The sequence below is a fragment of the Oxyura jamaicensis genome, chromosome 3, assembly GCF_011077185.1.
Source record: "Oxyura jamaicensis isolate SHBP4307 breed ruddy duck chromosome 3, BPBGC_Ojam_1.0, whole genome shotgun sequence".
Classification (NCBI taxonomy): domain Eukaryota; kingdom Metazoa; phylum Chordata; class Aves; order Anseriformes; family Anatidae; genus Oxyura; species Oxyura jamaicensis.
In genome coordinates, this window is record NC_048895.1 from 70,429,885 (window position 1) to 70,447,874 (window position 17,990).

At 41.7% G+C, this 17,990-nt stretch overlaps 1 protein-coding gene across 1 annotated transcript; it reads right to left on the minus strand.

The window, feature by feature from the left end:
- Positions 1 to 368: 368 nt before the first annotated feature.
- Positions 369 to 17,263, minus strand: AMD1 (adenosylmethionine decarboxylase 1). Its single transcript, XM_035321413.1, has 9 exons — positions 16,811 to 17,263; positions 7,649 to 7,735; positions 6,043 to 6,169; positions 5,454 to 5,556; positions 4,604 to 4,646; positions 4,371 to 4,515; positions 3,276 to 3,368; positions 3,037 to 3,192; positions 369 to 2,519 (listed from the first exon to the last, which is right to left on the minus strand). The coding sequence occupies exons 1-9, from the start codon at positions 16,939 to 16,941 to the stop codon at positions 2,379 to 2,381; spliced, it is 1,026 nt and encodes a 341-aa protein (XP_035177304.1). The 5' UTR covers positions 16,942 to 17,263; the 3' UTR covers positions 369 to 2,378.
- Positions 17,264 to 17,990: the final 727 nt, after the last annotated feature.

Consider the following 17,990-nt stretch of genomic DNA (forward strand, 5'->3'; position numbering starts at 1 on the left):
AGTACCATAAATGCATGCCAAGGCTTGTTACATAAGACCAGCAGAAGCAGGAATTGGCTTAATTCAGAAGAGTATTATAAATATTTAATGCCAAGGAAAAATACAGATTAGATTATGACAGATCAAATCTTTGTGTTCATTTAGACATTTTTAGCCTCAAGAGCCGCTAAACATTTTCATTTGGTTTCCTCTGACATGCCATCTCACTTTAAGCTACCAATATGAACAGTTGAGATGCATCTGCTACAAAGGCAAAGTGAATTTAGTCAGGTAATTCAGGATAAGGAATACACAAACCTATTTCAGAATTAAACCAAGTGGTACCAAAAAGCATGTGAGTGCATGGGGCAAAATTGCTGGATCATCACTACAAACAATTTAAGCAAACTTTTATTGAAGCATTAAGTTGTGGTACAGATATTTTTAAATGATCAAAGTCTAACACCACAGAAATTATAAACACCATACTCCCCCCATCCTGATCACCCTAGATAGTTCAATAATCCGTTCAACAGCTTTCATTTTTTATAGCCGAGGCTTATGCTTCTATTTATAAAATGTGTATTTCAGTATTACTTGAAAAGGGATCTTCAGTCTACTTGAAGGACCTCAAGCCATATGTCAGATCAGTTGGGACAACATTTAAGAACAAAAACCACTGAAATATTGGTCCTCAATATTAACACCAAAAAGCATTAGTGCCATTTACAGCATGTAATTGATAACATTGGAAAAGAACATTAACAATATGCTTAAAAAAAAATTCAAAATGTTCCAACCACTTGATTTCTAACCAAGCAGACTTCAGTTTAGAAGCACTGAAAAAGTGCTTCATTTATAAATACGGAAGGAACAAAAAACCATTGCGTCAAACCAGAACGAGTCAAAACATTGCAAGGACAATAGAAAAAAACCTCAATTTTGTAGTTAATGTGCTGGTCTCGCAGCTGTTAAAATCCCAGTATTTGCAAACTGCATAGCTGAAAGTCTGCCAGCTTTTTCAAGTCTGCATTTTAGTCAATACCCATTAAAGTGACTTTGAATTACACACTTATTCATGGTCTATGAATAGCATTCTACTTCACTTCTGTCCAGGTGTGCCAGACAGTTCTTGTTCTATGCCTTCACTTAATGCCCTCAAGTCACAGTAAGAGGAACCACCTTAGAAATTAGGAAGAAAAAACAGATGAAGTCACAACACTCAAATACAACGTAAGTCACATGCACAACAATGTCACAGGACTGTCACAAGATAGAGGCATTAGCTTTGCTCAGAACAACAAAATGAAGTAACACTGAAGCAGTTTAGAAGCACTCTTTACAGTCAGAAATGGTAGGTCAGAAGTTTTACCGAGAAAATCTAAACCAATCAATACACCAGCCTGGCAAATTCCACTCCTTTGATAGATCTACCTGCCAGCACTCAAGAGCACCAGCTTCTTAGTCATTCACAACTGGTGATTAGGAAAGAAAAATGTCTGGTGCCAATGTGAACTTGCACTTTGCAAAGCTGTCACACAACTATGCCAAAGCACTTCAATCCTGACTCAGCTCTCCCCCATGAAGTCTTTGACCTTCAAATTCTGCCATTGTGTAGCGATGTGACAGCTTGGAGATGTGGACAGCTAAATATCAGCGTTAAGCTAAGATGAAGTTTAACCTGCATTAGTACCTGTACTCAAGTTTCTAAAAGGTGAAAGACCAATGCATTAGCCCAGTGCTACAGTACAGCTGAACAGATGCGCTGAACGGATTCCTATAAGCTTGATTAGAGCATGAAAAGTCAGTCTGATTTAAAAATAAATCAACCACCACCTGTAGTAGCAAAACAATTTGTAACTGTTTTTAAGAACTTTCTCTGAACATGAAAGTATTAGGAATCAGTTTCATTACAAATCACACAAGTTTGTCAAAAATTGTTTTAGACTGAAGTCACAACATAGATGAAAAAGTGACAATTTAACAAAGAACTGTCCCAGTGAGTAGGTTGAGGCTGAAGTCTAATGAGGACGAAAGCCTTGTCTGTGGGGAATTTTTGGCGATACCTGGAGAAAAACTATACTGTGTGTAATTCTACCTGAATCATTTTTACAAGTGTTGTTAAGTTTCATACAGTAAGATTTTTCTACATGCACTTCAATTTCACAGCAAGAGTGGCATAGAGTACCTAAACACAGAAGAGAGCATTCATGCAAGATATCTAACTCCTTGATATAATAATGCATACAATTCAAAATGGTTATACTATGATTACACCTAGGGCTTTCCACAACTACAAGGTGGTGGGAGTGGAAAGCATGGCCCCCTGAATCATTAACTAGAAAGCAACCACCACCTTCTCTATGGGATCTCTTTTTGCGCTTTTTCTTCATTCTTAATCAACTGTGCTGTTGCTGGCGATTCTTCGTAAAACTGGTAAAAACAAAATTGTAATCACTGAATTGAGCAATCTGGTGATCAAGACGTTTAAACCCTTCAATCTTCTGGGCGGAAGAAAATACTGTACGACATTTAGAGCTCTAGAAAACAAAAAAGTGACACTTGGTTTTAATCTAGCACAAGTCTTTAAGACTAGCACAATATGTATTTAATGTGTGGTTCTTGTGACACTTAACATGCTTCCAACTGTTGCATGGCAATGCTGCTTGAAGTTTCAGTCCCAAGCACTCGTTTTGCTCCTTACCTAGGGTACTGGCTTGTCTATGAATCATTAGCTGACAGCACTACCTTTGGTAGCAGCACTCCCACAACTGACTGAAGGAGCCAATTCAGAAAAGTGCAAGTACACAAGACTTTACAGGACATCACTGGAACACTAAATTTGGACTGCCTTATCTTAAAAACTCTTAAGTTTGCTGAAGAATGGATTTAGAGCATGCCAAAGCAGTACTGAAGAGTACTTTTATTTTCCAAACAGATTAGTATCCAAACATAGGAGCAAATTGAAGACTACTAGTACCCTGGTAAAAACATCTCTAGCACTTCACATTTCCACATGCATTTCAGGAGCTAACATGCTGCTGCAAGGGTACTCACCTGATTAACAAAGAGGGTTGTCACAAATTTTCCTGGCTTGAAAACCTCCACAACTTTTCTAATCAGGTCATCATAAGAAGTCTGACTTATGTTTGTTTCAAAACTAACGTAAGAGAACTCTGGTTCTGGAGTGATGTGAATAGTCCAGTAAGTTCCCTGAAGGGAAAAAAAAAAGCAAGTTATCACCACCAAATAATTAAAACTTAATGTAAATTCTCATTAGGTTAAAAAAAACTTACATCCGATTTCATCCCATTCATTGAATACCCACAAGGATTGAACATTGTAGCATCAATAACAGAACCTGGTATCAGGTCACGAATTCCACTCATCTGAAAGAGAAGTTGAAATTACACCACTCGATTTATCACATATCCTTAGGCTTGTTTTTTTTGTTTAACTCAAACAGAACGAATACCAATTTAGAAGCTATGACACCAGAATTCTTCCAATAACAATGAAGTCTGTCTGATAATTTGTACCACTGTAGATAAACCTACTTTGCATGCTGTCACTTAGCTGGTAAGTGCTGAGCTGCATGCAAGCTATCAGATATTTTGACACGTACGGAACCAAGCTGCATAGCTCCAAGAGGAAGCAGCCTAGAATTATAGAGCAGAAGTGCTTGTGCCACTAAAATGGAGCTCCTGATCAACAAGTATCCACAAAATGAAGGCCATTGACATTTACTCAAGTATGGACATACTGCCTTATACTCTGAATACAGTGGAATCCCGAGCACTTTGATTCCCCGCACAGTACTTGAACCACAGCCAAATCTCTGTAGCAAATACAGTAATAAGAATCAAAGCTTGAGATGGAAAAAAACAGATCAAGTCAACATACATAGTAGTGAAGCTTATGCATGTAACAGGACTTGACTGTTTGGAAAAAAAATCAAAGGAAAGGAGGCAAAACCATCAAGTTATGCTTAAGCCTTAACCCTCCTCATACTACATCCTAAACCATACAAGCAGCTCCGTGATTTAATCTTGACAGCTAGACTCCTTTGCTATGCATTATCTTCAGTCTAACTCTTACTCCTTGTCATCTCCATCCTTCAGTGGAAGCTACTCAATTGTGCCTTTGTGCCTGTTCCTTTATTTTCCAGAGGAATAAGCTTCCGATCACTGAAAGCACTGCAAATTACTCCTCTCAATATATTAAAGCAAGGACATTTATGGAAAAATTACAGAGAAGTCCCAAATGTTAACTTGACATTTTCTATAAGACCTCTCCTACCATAAAAGAAAGCTTATATTAAATGCAAGAAAAGCACCCTGTTACCTAATATCCACCACCCCCAAAAGTACTTAGTTTTCAAGCAAACATACACGAGTGACATCATTTGCAGTAACACCATCTTTCATGTAGAACTGGTCCATAACAACTGGGTCAAGCTCACTCATCAGAATTTCCAGTGTCTGATCAGGCTGATTGGATATCCGACTCTCTGGGAAATCCAGGGTGTACAGGTACCTATATATGAGATAAGGCACTCATGTAATAAATACTAACAGCACCAAGTTTACTAAGCCCCTGAAGATTTCAGTCTCATCATACATACCAGCAATCAGAATTCATACGTCCCATGCAATAAGCTGCTCCATCTAGATAAGACAAAAAGACTCCAGTTAACGTACCACAGTTGATCCCTTATGTAAGAGACTTGCCTCATTTCATATTTAAAGGAAGTTGAAGTCTCTCACAGGACACTAAGAGGTTCACTGATACACCTAGCATCAGTATCAACTAAGACATTTAACTTCAGGAGCATAAAGCCAACAGCCAGAAAAACAGGCTCCCTCAGGTTGCCTGAGCACCCCCAGTTCAGAACCTACTAGCAGGAAATTCAGACTACAGCTTTAGCTATGCACAGATGGATGCTCAAGACCAGTAGGGTTTCTACTTTCAAAACACTTAGGTAAGTGCTACAGTTTCCACAATCCCTCAATTTTTTTTTCTCCCAATAGTTAATATTCAAGGTTATTCTTGTAGGTTTTAGATTTTATTAAAATTTGAATTCTATCTTTAGTGCAGTGATTCTTTAGAGCAAAGCTTACATTTTTCTTCAGTGCCTTAGTTACCTTACATTACCACTCTGCCTTTGTGATGAGGCTTTTAGGTTTGGCATGAGCTGGATTCTGCAGGCTTACTGACTATACTCCCTTTAGAAGTCTGAATATAATCTGTTAAAAGAAGGTGCTAGGTGTCAAGCTTAGTATGGTTTAAAGTTCAATCTTGGCAAGTGAGCAAAGAACTACGTATAGCTTTTTTTTTTTATGCAGGTGAACCTCGTGCAAGGTCTGCTAAATCAGTGGCCTCACAAGTCTCTGTATCATACTGCTTATCACTTCTCACTTCATATTAACACTTTACACAAGCTATGCAACTTTGCTTAAGTTTCATAAACTTACTTGGGAAAATTTCATTAAGAAATTCTACTTCTTCCTGGAAATTCCTATGTGGGTACTCCTGGTGGGAAGGCTTCATGAAATTCTTACGTGAATAAAAGAAGCTCTGAAAAAGTAAAGATGCATTTTAGATACTAAGTATATCTGTCCACCTAGAAATCCAGAAAATTTAGAGAATTTAATATAAGCATTCACAGGACAGAAGTTTTCATTGTCAAAAATGCTGCTACCTGTATTTAAGACTTCCATTTCAGAGATAATGCGGTTATTCCTAGTTTGATTAGGAAGCAAAAAGAGACAGCTTACTTCCAAATTTATTTTCCAGAAGAAGCAATCTATGCCCATGTTTATAAGTGCTAAAATCATTGAAGTCTTTCATGCTCAAGTAACCTTAACACAGCAGCACTCATAACATGTCATCCTTTAATAGGCAAATAAAGAGCTAAATCCCATAGCAGAGCAGTCAAATCATATACAGCCTATTACAGGATCCATACACAAATGGCAAAACTTTCAGAATATTTAAGTGAATTTGAAACGTTAATAAAAACATTTTGTACACTCCAAGGCAAATGTATTTTTAGGATCTCACCTGAATTGAGTCAAACCCACTGTACTCCCTAGCAAGCTCCAACAGGGGAACCAGTGCTTGCAGTAAGAGGGTGGTACCACACGTCTTCAAAATGAAACGTCTCTTGGAGACAAACATGCTACTCTCACTATAAAAGATGCAAGAAGAATGTATTAAGCGCTCTTAAAACAAACCAGGAGAAAATGGTTAGATCATGGTTCTCATCCCAACCAAATGCACTACTGTAAGTGAACATTCAGCATATAATGCATACACACAATGGGAAATTGATCAAATTTATTAATTTTCATAAGCATGTGATCTATTATGATTTCCTAAATCTACCTGCATTATCACAGTTATCACACCACAGTAGCATCTGTATTCAATCCACCCAAGAAACACACAGGTGCTGTGAAGTGGGCACACATTAAGCATGAAATTCTTAACCCAGCTGTAGAACAGGATCAGACCTGAAAGCTGACTTTCTCAGCTGAAATAAGGCATTTGAGAAAGTCAGCTCAGAGAAGGCAAAATCCTTAACAGAACTAAGTATGTCTGGCTGCATCTTCTAAGAAAACTAACTACTAGAAACTGGTAAATCAGCACCTGTCCACAGGAAGAGGAAATCCCAGAGTATAACCACAGCTCTATCATATGTCTTATGCATAAGATAAAGTACTCATATAGCTGTGACTTACAGAAATCTACAGGCCCACTGAACTGGAGATAAGCATAGTGGGTGTAGCATCAGTGCTAAAGTGTATAGCAACTACTTTCTCACCAAGTAACCAGACAGTAGGAAAAGTCTAGTTTAAATAGCTTTAATTCAGTTTGGAATGCTGTTTAAGATTGCAAAGTAAAGGTATTTTATCCAAGTTAGCTGTTACATTTTTTTCTTTAGAATTTGGTTTTAAGTATGAAGCTTGCAGAAACAAAACTTGAGCACAATTTTTGACTGGCTTACTGTTAACCCAACCTTGCCCTGCAGGCAGTCTTTCAGAGTACAAAAGCTTAAGTTTTTTTAATCTGAAGTAAAGCAGAAAATGTCAATGTCTGTAAAGTTCGCACAGAAAAAGCATGGAAATATTTTGCAAGATGAAAAACACATGGCAAAAGTAGTATCCTTTATGACCAAAGGCTGCACAAGACCAGAATTCCACGATTTCAGGAAAGCTACTTTTTTTTTTTTTTACAGATGTCCGTACCTCAGCTGTAGTAGTTGTTCCACTGATTGCATTATCTGGCCTTAAAGCCAATTTATTGATAGTTTCTGCTCATTTAAGAGTAATACTTATATGTACTGTTCTGCTGAAAATAATTCCGTAATTTAGACTCTTAACTAGGGAAGAATTATTTATCCCAGGACAAAAATTCAATGATCAGGTGCAGAAATACCCATCCTTAATCCTGTTTAGGAAAGTTAAAGTACAAACACTAATTACTATGAAAACATTTCTGCTACAGAACAGAAGCATGACAGCACTATGATTAGTAGGCCCTTGCAAGCTGCAGCTGTTAACAGCAGGATCTCAACCCAAGTCTGGATTCTTAGCCAAACATATCCCATACAACAGCTTTAGGTGTTTTACCTCTGGGAATCTATAAGCCGCCACCCCTGGCTTACCTGAGTACATAAGCTTCCTGCTTGTCAGTTTTTGTCACACTTATGATCAAACAATGCACATTCTCCAGAAGTTTGTCCCACTCAATCCTGTAAAGAAATTACAGAAGAGCCCAAACAGGTTAAACTGAAGCTTTTTGGAACACTGATAAAAAAAAAAAAAACATAGCTCAAATGTGATTATAGCTCCCATCCACACCTTTCATGCTCTCAGATCTAGCAACTCAAGACTTTACATAGGAATTGTATCACAACACAGCAACATGTCCAGTTCTGCTGCATGAGTGCAACTGTCAAACAGTAATACCAAGCTTCTAAAAAGACAAGTCAGGATAAACCTCATCCTACCTTCTATGCAGAGGAAAATAAAATCCATTATTACAGCAATGTGTGCTTTAAATTGAATATCCACATACTTTCACATTCAGTAGCCACTGGTAGCTATTAATACAACAGCAAGTTAACATTAATAGGTTCTATTTGTACAGCTTCAAATTCACAATTTAACTGAAAATCAGCCCTAAGAACCAGTACATCTCAATGACCTGAACTCTTCTTTGATCAATCTGGATCACAGAATTCCTTCTACCACTAGAAGATACTGAATCTACACTTCTAGATTTCACTACAGTACTATGTTTAACATTTCAATTCTTTACTGTCATTCAGTCTACAAGGAATTCTACTAACAAACTGAAAATCAAAAGGCTCAAATTGAGACAGAAAACTCCCAACTACTCATGAGAAGTGATAGACTTTCAACAACGATGCATGTCATTTCAGTCTTGCCTACAAAGATTAGTAGAGTCCAATATAGAAGTTTGCTACAGAACAGGCAGGAACAGATACACCTTCCTGAAGTCAAAAAATTACAAGATTGTCAGTCAGCTTCTCACTTCTCCTGTCTCTCCCTTCCCACAGCCTATCCCATCTGTGGGTTTGTGCTGGCCCTTGTGCTCAGACCTGTCACGAGCCAAGGAATTGACTAACCCAGCATAAAACCCACCAGGTTACAGAGCTGAACCAACTGAGAACTGAAGACCCTTCTACCAGCAACCAGAAGGTAGGTGACTCCTCACAGCTGGGAGACAAGGGAAAATGGTATGTTTTCTGATCACCAGGCAAGCCCCTAGGTTGGCTCAGCTGCTCACCTAATTGTCAGCCTAGATTGGGACTGCAAAAGCTTCGTAGCTGTGCTTCAGGACAAAGCACTCGCTGTTAGTTCTTTCGGCAGGATTCCTCCAGTAGCTACCAATCTCTCCCCATAGAAAACCGGTTGATTTACTGAAGTGAAACCTCAATGCAAAGTTGAACTATTAGATGCTATCTCAGTTGTAATCTAGACGCACTTTGCTTTTATAAACACCCCAACAAAAACACCTCTCATTTCTCCCTCACTTGAGAATACTTCCTACAACTGAACTCTGTACCTTTGCTACTAACACTTGAGAACTTTTTCCCTGCTAAAGTCTGTATTAGGCTAAACAGTTATACAAGTCAACCAGAACATACTTAACTTACAGACTCTCTATAGCCTCCTTTCAGATAAAGTAAAGCTATTACATATGAGTTTGAAAGAATTCTCTGCACCTTAAAGTCCCTCATGATTAAGTGCACATTCAATCAGTTTATAAACTGATTTTTAGGCATCCAGAGATTCAAAATGAATTTCTCCCTACCATTCTAGTTAGTGAACCTTGATGAAACACTTTTCAGCAACTAGAGAGACATGAAAGTACAGCCCACTCAGATGTACAGATCAAATTAACCAGCTTATTTTTAATGCACTCACACATTCATTAGATCCTACGCTTTTGCTATTGGCTGTGCCCATTTCTGATACTCAAGTGTATATGAAAATACAACAGTCTGCTCATCTTTGAGCAACCTGGCGAATGCAAAGACTGAAAAAAAAATATATTAAACTTGAAAAAAATCCTAGACAGCCAGGCAGTTTCGGTGAGAAAAGGACTTTAGGATTTGGTTTTCTCTGGAAGCTACAGCATACCTGCATACATTTGCTAGCTTTAGTATCTTTCCTTTAACATCCTACTATAATCTTCTTGGAAACTGAACTAGGTGATGTGTTAGCTGTATTTGCTATCATGGAATAACCGTTCAAAACATTTCAGCAGCACTCCTGTTGATATTCTATCTGCCACTCAAGAAACACTCAGCATCTAACAGCATTTGGAAAAGCTGAAGCATAGATCCCTCATGCTGCCTGATGCTGAGCTGCAGTAAGCCTACAGGTACACTACTACAGAACTGATTTTGTACTCGTCTGAGCATTAATGATATGTAATTATCTCAGGCATTACAAAAGCATACATCTCTGCCTTCACAGGCTACTTACACCTGGTCAGTCAAAACCCTAACACTATGTAGGCAAAATGATTTTCTAACTAGCACTGTACATTTCAGGAAAATGGCTTACCTAAGTTTCTGTCATATTAGTGGAAGACTAATTCTGGTGTTCAAGAAGCCCAACAGTGACGGGATCAGTAGAGCATACTTACATGGCAATATTGCATGTTAAGCCCCAAGCATAGCATGCCTACCTTATGTTTGTTAGTACTGTAATTGATATTTAGGTTCTATTGCCAAAAACCATAGTTGCACAAGATCTTTGAATATTAAAGTTTTGCTCAACTCTTCCCTACTCCAAGTAGGGAAGCCATAGCTAAGCATATGCTACATGTTTATGCATTTACGGGAATGAAGTTTGTGATTTGATCTGATAAAGGTTGCATTGAGAAAGAAAAAGCCTTCATATTGAGAAATACACAAGATAAAAAGCTTGATCCAGAAACATACATAAAAATAATACCAGGTTGCAGCAGCCATGATGAGACTTGGCCACATTGTGGAGTTTTGTGGAGATAAAATGCATGTAGATACAGGCCAGTAAAGTTAGGCACAGGAAACAACTACAGAAAACTGATATTAAACTTCTCAGTATAATCTATTTAAACAAGATGACCTTAGTATTTGACATTTTCCATTGTTTAAAGCAGAGATAAAGAACATCTGGGACTGCTTTGTACCACATAGAATGCATCTGCTAAAATTCTGACTCTTGCATTTCTTCCTTTTGGCTAATCTGTAGAATTAAGTGTTTCAGGTTGGAGACATACACCACCTTAAAACAGCACTTCAGTATCACCAGTATCCCATTTGATTTTGTCAAGCAAAAGAACCTCAAAGTTAGTAACTGTGAAAGACTTGAGAACATTACATCCTATTTCATCATTAACTAACTTTTAACTGTGAAGCAAAACCTCCAACTGAAAAAGCAGCAAAACTCACTTTTTTATGTAAGATGCCACCATCACAGGTTTCTGCTCCTCAAAATTCCTCCTTCAATGGAGCTAAGGACTGCATTACTACTTCCTACATTTCCTGTTGCCAGGTACCATTGGGATGACCCCAGACACTTTGTTTGGAGCCTGCTTCCCTATAACTGAGCTAAATATATTAGAACATGATGCCTGAGTATCATTGGCAGCTAAATGATTTCTGTAGCAGACCTGCATCCACTGTAACTCCAAACTGACAAAGCCTTGGAAACCAACTACTCAGTCACAGGAACTTATTACCCACTCCAAAGCTGTAAAATCCTCTTTCTCAAACAAAATAACTGACGCCCACCGAAAGTCCAAAAGTTTCTCCTGTAGGCAAGCAATATACTTCTTAAATGGTCACACCTGACCAGAGAATATGAAATGAAACCAGAATACATGTGCTCAAGCATGAATAACTGTCTCTGCTTAAATGATAGCCAGCTACTTGGTCTGTACTTGAATAGCAAAATATACTAAAAAGGAAAAAATCAGGTTTAGCAATCTACTCCTACACCTGTGTTGCAAAGCTTAGTGTCTTATCAGTGGACTCATTGCCAGAATGCAAATAACTTCCTTCAATCTGCCACCCAGGCTTGTCAGCAAGGAAATCCTATCAGAACTCCAAAGTATTTTTAGTTTTAGGAGGTATATGCTTTAGTATGCAATGAAATGAATAGTCCATCAGCCATCTCAGTAAAGCTCTAAACCTTTATGTTTGCTCACAGTGTTTCAGGCCAACTACGAAGGGGCTACCAGCAATTTAACAGATCTAGAACCATCTCAAGCACTTGCTCTTCTAAACAGAGAACAGCCTCCACAAACATATACCTCCCCCTCCAGTCAGAGTGCCTTGCTAGTGCAACCCAGATAGCATTGGGGGGGGGGGGGGGGGGAACTGTTCTGCAGTAAGGCAGGAATTCAAAGGAAAATGTCTGTAAAACTTCCAGTTACAGTAAGACAACTCGATAGTCTGTAGTAATCAAGTAACTAATTTTTATCTTGTACTTGACTGTTCAGACCCTGTTTAGAGCCAAGCATTCAGCTAGAGTAACACCTTTCATTCCCTCACCTGTTCCCTAAGTATTTTTAGGAGCCAACAGATGCATTAGCTACCTCATTAACTGGCTACAGTTCAAGAGGCAAATTCCTACCAGTACCATGATCCAGAACAGTCAAAAATGCAATGCCTTGTCTAACCCACCTATGCACAAGGAGCTATAGGTGAGGAGCACAGAAGCTGACTAAAGACTAGTACTGGAGCTGCAACATTACTGATGAGGATTTGTGAAACAGGCAGAAGCAGTACAGGCCAACTATTCAAATCAAACTTCTTAAAACATCTCTTAGCAGCTGACATTTTTCCCCTGAAAACTAACAGATGTGAATTATGTGAATTATTTCCTATTATAATTGTAATTTAGTTTATAAATTGCTGTTGAATATAGATTACCTTGAATCATGTATCCACCCTGCATTTAGACACAAGGCACTTGCAACTTGATAATTTTACTGTTGCAGTATCTGTGGAGTGCACAAAACCTACACACCCTCTATGCTCTGAGCACAGATGCACAGAAAAAAACATCTGCATCTCCCTTATCTTAAGCCTAAGAAACTCTCCAGGGGCATGCACATGATCTAGAATTAAAAGCAAGCACTTGAATGGCAAATGACATCCACAGCACAAGTGATTCTGAGCAGTACTCCCCACCACATCCTCTTTGCCTACAGGATCCTGAGCCAACTACTAAAGAGAATCCTGTTGTTTTAAAGGCTGCAAGTTGCTACTCTCACAGGTCCTTTACTATTGTAGGTCTCCATCCATTACATCCACAGATATGTGAGGGGCAGTTCTACATCTGTTCCATCGAAGTAGAAAACTCCTGACACACAACATGTTTCAGGACACATAAGCCCCAAAAGGCACCTCAGAACTTCAACTGAAGTCTTACGGGCAACATTTAGGGCAAGTGCGAGTCTAACCTTCTCCAGAAGGAACATGCTGTCAGATAGCAACTGTCTGCCTCAAATCTTCCTGTTCTCCTTGCTGAGAAAACAGCCATTAGGAAAGCCATTTTAATATACAAGTAGCCACATGTTTTGAAAGGATACTTTATGAAGTATCACTGGGGGACCAGATCTTTGACAGGAAGTGACTAACCAAGTCCTTCTGAAGTTTCAGTGGTCGGGTGGGAAAACATTAAAAAGCCTTCATGCAAGTCAGCTTTCTGCAAGCAGTATCACAATTAGTACTGAGTGTAAAGGGGCTTGCTTCAATCATTTGAGAGTTGAAGGCAATCCTATTTTATCTGTAACTTTGAACTTGTCTGAAAAAATCTAGTTTCTAAGAATATCAGTTTGATGAAGGGAAGACTGAATTCTTTGATAAAGTTCTCCGCATTATCTTTCAACTGCGTTCAAGAGAGCTCAGAAAGAACCGTAACAGAGCCCTGATCGCCTCCCCGCACTGCCCTCCGCAGGTGCCACCCAGTTCTGCACCGTTGAGAAGCTTGGCAGAGCACAAGCACAACAGGACCGACTTACAGCCTCCTGGTGCCCCACTGCATGGAGAGACACGCAAAAAGCCCTGCTATGGTCTGTAGGGCCAAGGGAAGAGGGAAGAGGGAGGTACTATGGCACAACAGCAGTGAGCTGACTCAGGCTGTAGGGTGTTGTACAAATTTGGTTCAGATACTTGACTGTACAGTCGCTTAGCAGTTCTCATCTAGCACAGGCTGAGAATCTCACGGTATCAGTGTCACTCCCTATTGCTCATTCCTGCATTGTTCTTTTTCCAGTGTCTTATCACATGGCCACATAATATATGTGCAAAGAAATAAATTAAAGGTCCATAAATTATTTCAGAATATCTTTCAGATTTGAATGCTTGAAAAATGGACTCCCAAATACCAGAATCATTAACCTATGGCTTCAAATGACTGTACAATCAAGATCATAAGCCTTGAAATGAGGAAATGCAGAGCTGCTCAATCATCCAAAGGCATAAACTGCTTTCTTTACTCTGGGGAGAGTGAAGGCACTACTCAGTCATCACAGAACTCCACTCACAGCGAGTTCATCATGTTTCCAGCAAGCCCTCATTCTCATCCTTAGGTGAAGACTATTTTTAACAAGCATGCTTTACATAGCATAGTGAGAACACGCACTAAGTTAAAGCAAATGATTCTGAAACCACAAAAACGTTAACTTCATTCCACTTCTCGGTATGAGTGGGGTAGGCATCTTCAGATGCTGGCCATTATTTCAACCACAAGACATTTTTGCAGAACTGATGAGCAAACGAACCAAAAGCCCCCAAATCTTAACAAAGCCAAGCCCATAATTCATTTTCTTTGAGTTTTTAGCTGGGACTTTTAACTGAATGTACTAAAACAGTAAGTAGAGGCCAATTTCTGAAACAATTTCTAAAACACCTCTATCCAAATTATTCTTCTAAACACAGGCCTGCCCATAGGAGAAAGTTGTGAGAAATTTTAGTTAACTAGTGCTTGAACTCTTTTCCTTAGTAGCTGGTAATATCCAGCAAAGACTTGAAACTATCTCATCTCTAACAAGCACACACAACATGGAAATTTTTGGCTTTGAACACCAGCTTAGTCATTCAGTAGATGAATGGCTAGCATTTCACTACTAAGCAGGTATTACCATACAAAAGGCGAGCTCAACTGGTTTGCAACTTGACTCTAATTTCGCTATTGTTCTCAGTTTCAGCTTTGATTTCAAGTTCTGTTCAACAAACTAGCTTATTCAATTGCCTTTACAGAATTAGCATAGTGGGGTATACTGTATTCAGAAGTTTCTCATTTGCATCTATTAGCTGTAGTGAAAATAATTTCCTTTTAACATTTTCGTACAAGAGGATGCTTATGAAACTCTCTTTTATGCTAGCAACACAGTATCACCGTTACTCCTGCACACAGGTTAACAGCAGTTTTCAAACATGTCGCACCCCCTACCCAAAAGGTAGACGGCTTCAATCAACATCTTGCATTAAGACCCAATTAACACAAATGCCTTCAAAGTTTGCTCCCAGCTCTCAAACTGTGTTAAAGGCCACGTGTGCAACAGTTAACAGTTTGTATCTGCCCTATTAAAACTTTACAGCCATATCTAAGGCTCGTAAAGGAATTGCTGAAGTACCTGCCTTACAAATCCATTAAATTGTATTAAGCAATTTTAAAAATTCAGTTCGCTGGTTTAATGGGAGCCCCAGAACACAAACAGCCCAGAAAGTATGAATGCGGCAATGAGGAAAGCATTTGCAGAATGCCATCCCTAAACTAGAAGATGTGCGTATTCCAATACCAGCACAACTCAAGCCTTGGAGTCTTTCACATTTACAGAGATTAAATGTGACAGGAACCCTGAAGTGACTATGTAATATTTCAGATCAGCAGCACATGTTTCAGCAAGAATTTGCTCTTCCAGGATTGCCTGGACATTAACTCCACAAATTCTAACTTTATAGTACCTGCTGTACCACTATGTAGCAAAGAACTGTGTAACCACCTATCTCATCATTGCCATGTTACTAATGTTAAGCCAAAGAGGTCTAAACAGCTTTGCACGCCAGATATACGAGAACACTGCACAGCAACAGGTCAGAGCTAAACATGTATTACGCACTGCTTTTGTCGTGGCAGAAATTAAGCTTCTGTGAGTCTGTTCTGACAGACATGCACAAAGGGGATACACGTTATTTCAGGAAAGGTGGTTATCTGCCCACAGGTGATTCAGATCTTTGGACAGCTATCTCTAGATATACATTTACACAGGAAAGATGCTGAGCACGTGAAATTTGTCTTTTCTTAAGTATGTACTTTCAAATGTAGAAACTACTATGGTAGTCCATACATTTAATGCATCACAAGATCTTCTGCAAGCTCCCTGACCAAACACCACTGGATCAGAGCCACACACACATGCAAATCTGGATACACCGAGGACACCAGATCCTCCAGGTGCCAGCCTGATAACGAACCACTGACAGAAGCGCAGCCTTCCAACTGTTCTCATCTGCTTAATGTGAGCAGGGCCCGGGGAGCAGGGCTAGGGAAGTAGGGCTGGGGCTGCCCTCGGGCCCGCCTGGGGAACACGTGTGCAGCCGGGGCCGTGCGGGCCGCGGGCCTTTCTTCCTGCCTCGCTGGGTGGTAGCGAAAGAAGCGCCAGCACATTCTTCAGATGCCCATTGGGTGACAAGGCGGGGGCCCACCCCTCGGCGGCGCCCAGCTCTCATTGGCTTCAACTTGTCAATGAGGGGGGGGAAGAGGGGAAAGGGAAAAAAAAGGCAAAAAAAAAGCCAGGCGGCGCGGTCTGGGAGCAGCGCCAAGAAACTCACGTGTAAATCGCCGCTCCAGCCGCACTCCGGGGGGAGGAGGGGGCGATCCCCCCCCCCCTCCAGCGCCGGTCACAGGGGGGGTACCCCTCCCGATACCGCCGGTTTTGGGGGGCTCTGTGGGGGCTCTTCGGGGTGTGGAGGGGGGGAGAAGGACGGGGACCGGGCGGCGCCACATGTTGCCAGCAGGGACCGCACCGGGCCGCACGCGGTGGCGCCGCGGAATGGCGGCCTCCTGCCCTTCCTCGGAGGAGGAGGAAGGGGGGGAACCCCGCGGGGCTGCCCAAGGTGACCCCCGCTGTCACTAACTGGAAAACGAAGGATGGGGGGGAGGGGGGGCGCGGAGAGCCAGCTCCGCAGCCCTGAGGGCGCGAGCGCGGCCGTTGCGACCAACGGTCAACGGTTCCCCCCTCACTCCCGCCCCCGCCCGCCCCGCGCGCTCCCTCCCGGCGGCCGTTACCGGACCTGGGGATGGTGCGGAGGTCGCCGGACCCCTTGCTCTGGTGCGGCTCCTGCGGCGCGGGCTGCTGCCGGGCGAACCACACCTCCAGCAGCTTCTCGGTCCCTTCGAAGAAGTGTGCACCGTTCTCCTTCATGGTGAGACAACTCGGCAACCAACAACCACAGAAATTAACGGCCGCCCCGCCGCGGGTTTCACCTCCGGGGGGGATTTTTTTTTTCTTTCTTTTTTTTTTGAATATTAATTTAAAAGAAAAAAAAAAGATGAAGGATTATTATTATTTTTTTTAAGCCACCCGGAGTGCGCGGCGGCGGCGTGAGCGTGCGTGCGGGGGTTACAGTCCGAGCGGGGCGCGGGCGATGCGGTGCGGTTCCTTGCAGTCCGTGCGTTCCCCTGTTACAGAGCAGAGCGGTGAGCGAGCGCTAGCTAATGTCGCCGGCCATACTGTGTAAGCGAGGGCCGAGCGCGCACTCCGCCCCTTTTATACCCCGCGGGGCGGCGGGGGCGGGGCGGGCGGGGCGGCGCTCTCTATTGGCCCACCGCCTCTCCGGCCCGCCCTCCGCCGCTTCTCATAGGCCGGCGCGGACGCCCGTCAGGGGTATGCCGGTTCCTCCGGCCCCACCCGCCGCAGCGGCCGGGCCGCTCCCCGGTGCCATTTCCTCAGGCACAGGGGGAGCTCCCCCGGTGCGGGCCCGGGTAACTCGGTGCGAGCTGTCACCGCTGTGAAATAAAGATCTCCCCCTCCGCCCTGTGTGTGTTCCCCGCTGCGTCAGGCTGGATGCTCACGGCTCGGTTCTAATCACGGTTAATAGTTTTTAGTCATGATCGGCTTTAGCCTGCATCAGGTCCCCGAGCCGGTCAGTGTCCCAGCTGCGTGAGTGCTCATGCGGGCATAAAGAGGCTGTGCTTGGGCATGCACGAGAAACCTCGGGTGGGGAGTGCAGGACCACTTGTTCCAGTAGTTATAAAGGTTATGTCATATATATAAGTGATAATCAGCTCTAAGGTTTTATCACCTTAAAGTGCTTGTGAAACCGAGCCACGAGGTTGTGACCTCTGTCCAGCCCCAGCCCCTGTTTATTTTTAATACTAGTCCCCCTACACTTGTTTCTGCATCCATCACACTAATCCCAGATCCCGTCTTCTGTCAGTCTGATGTTAGTTTTCAGTGGTCTGGTCGATCCC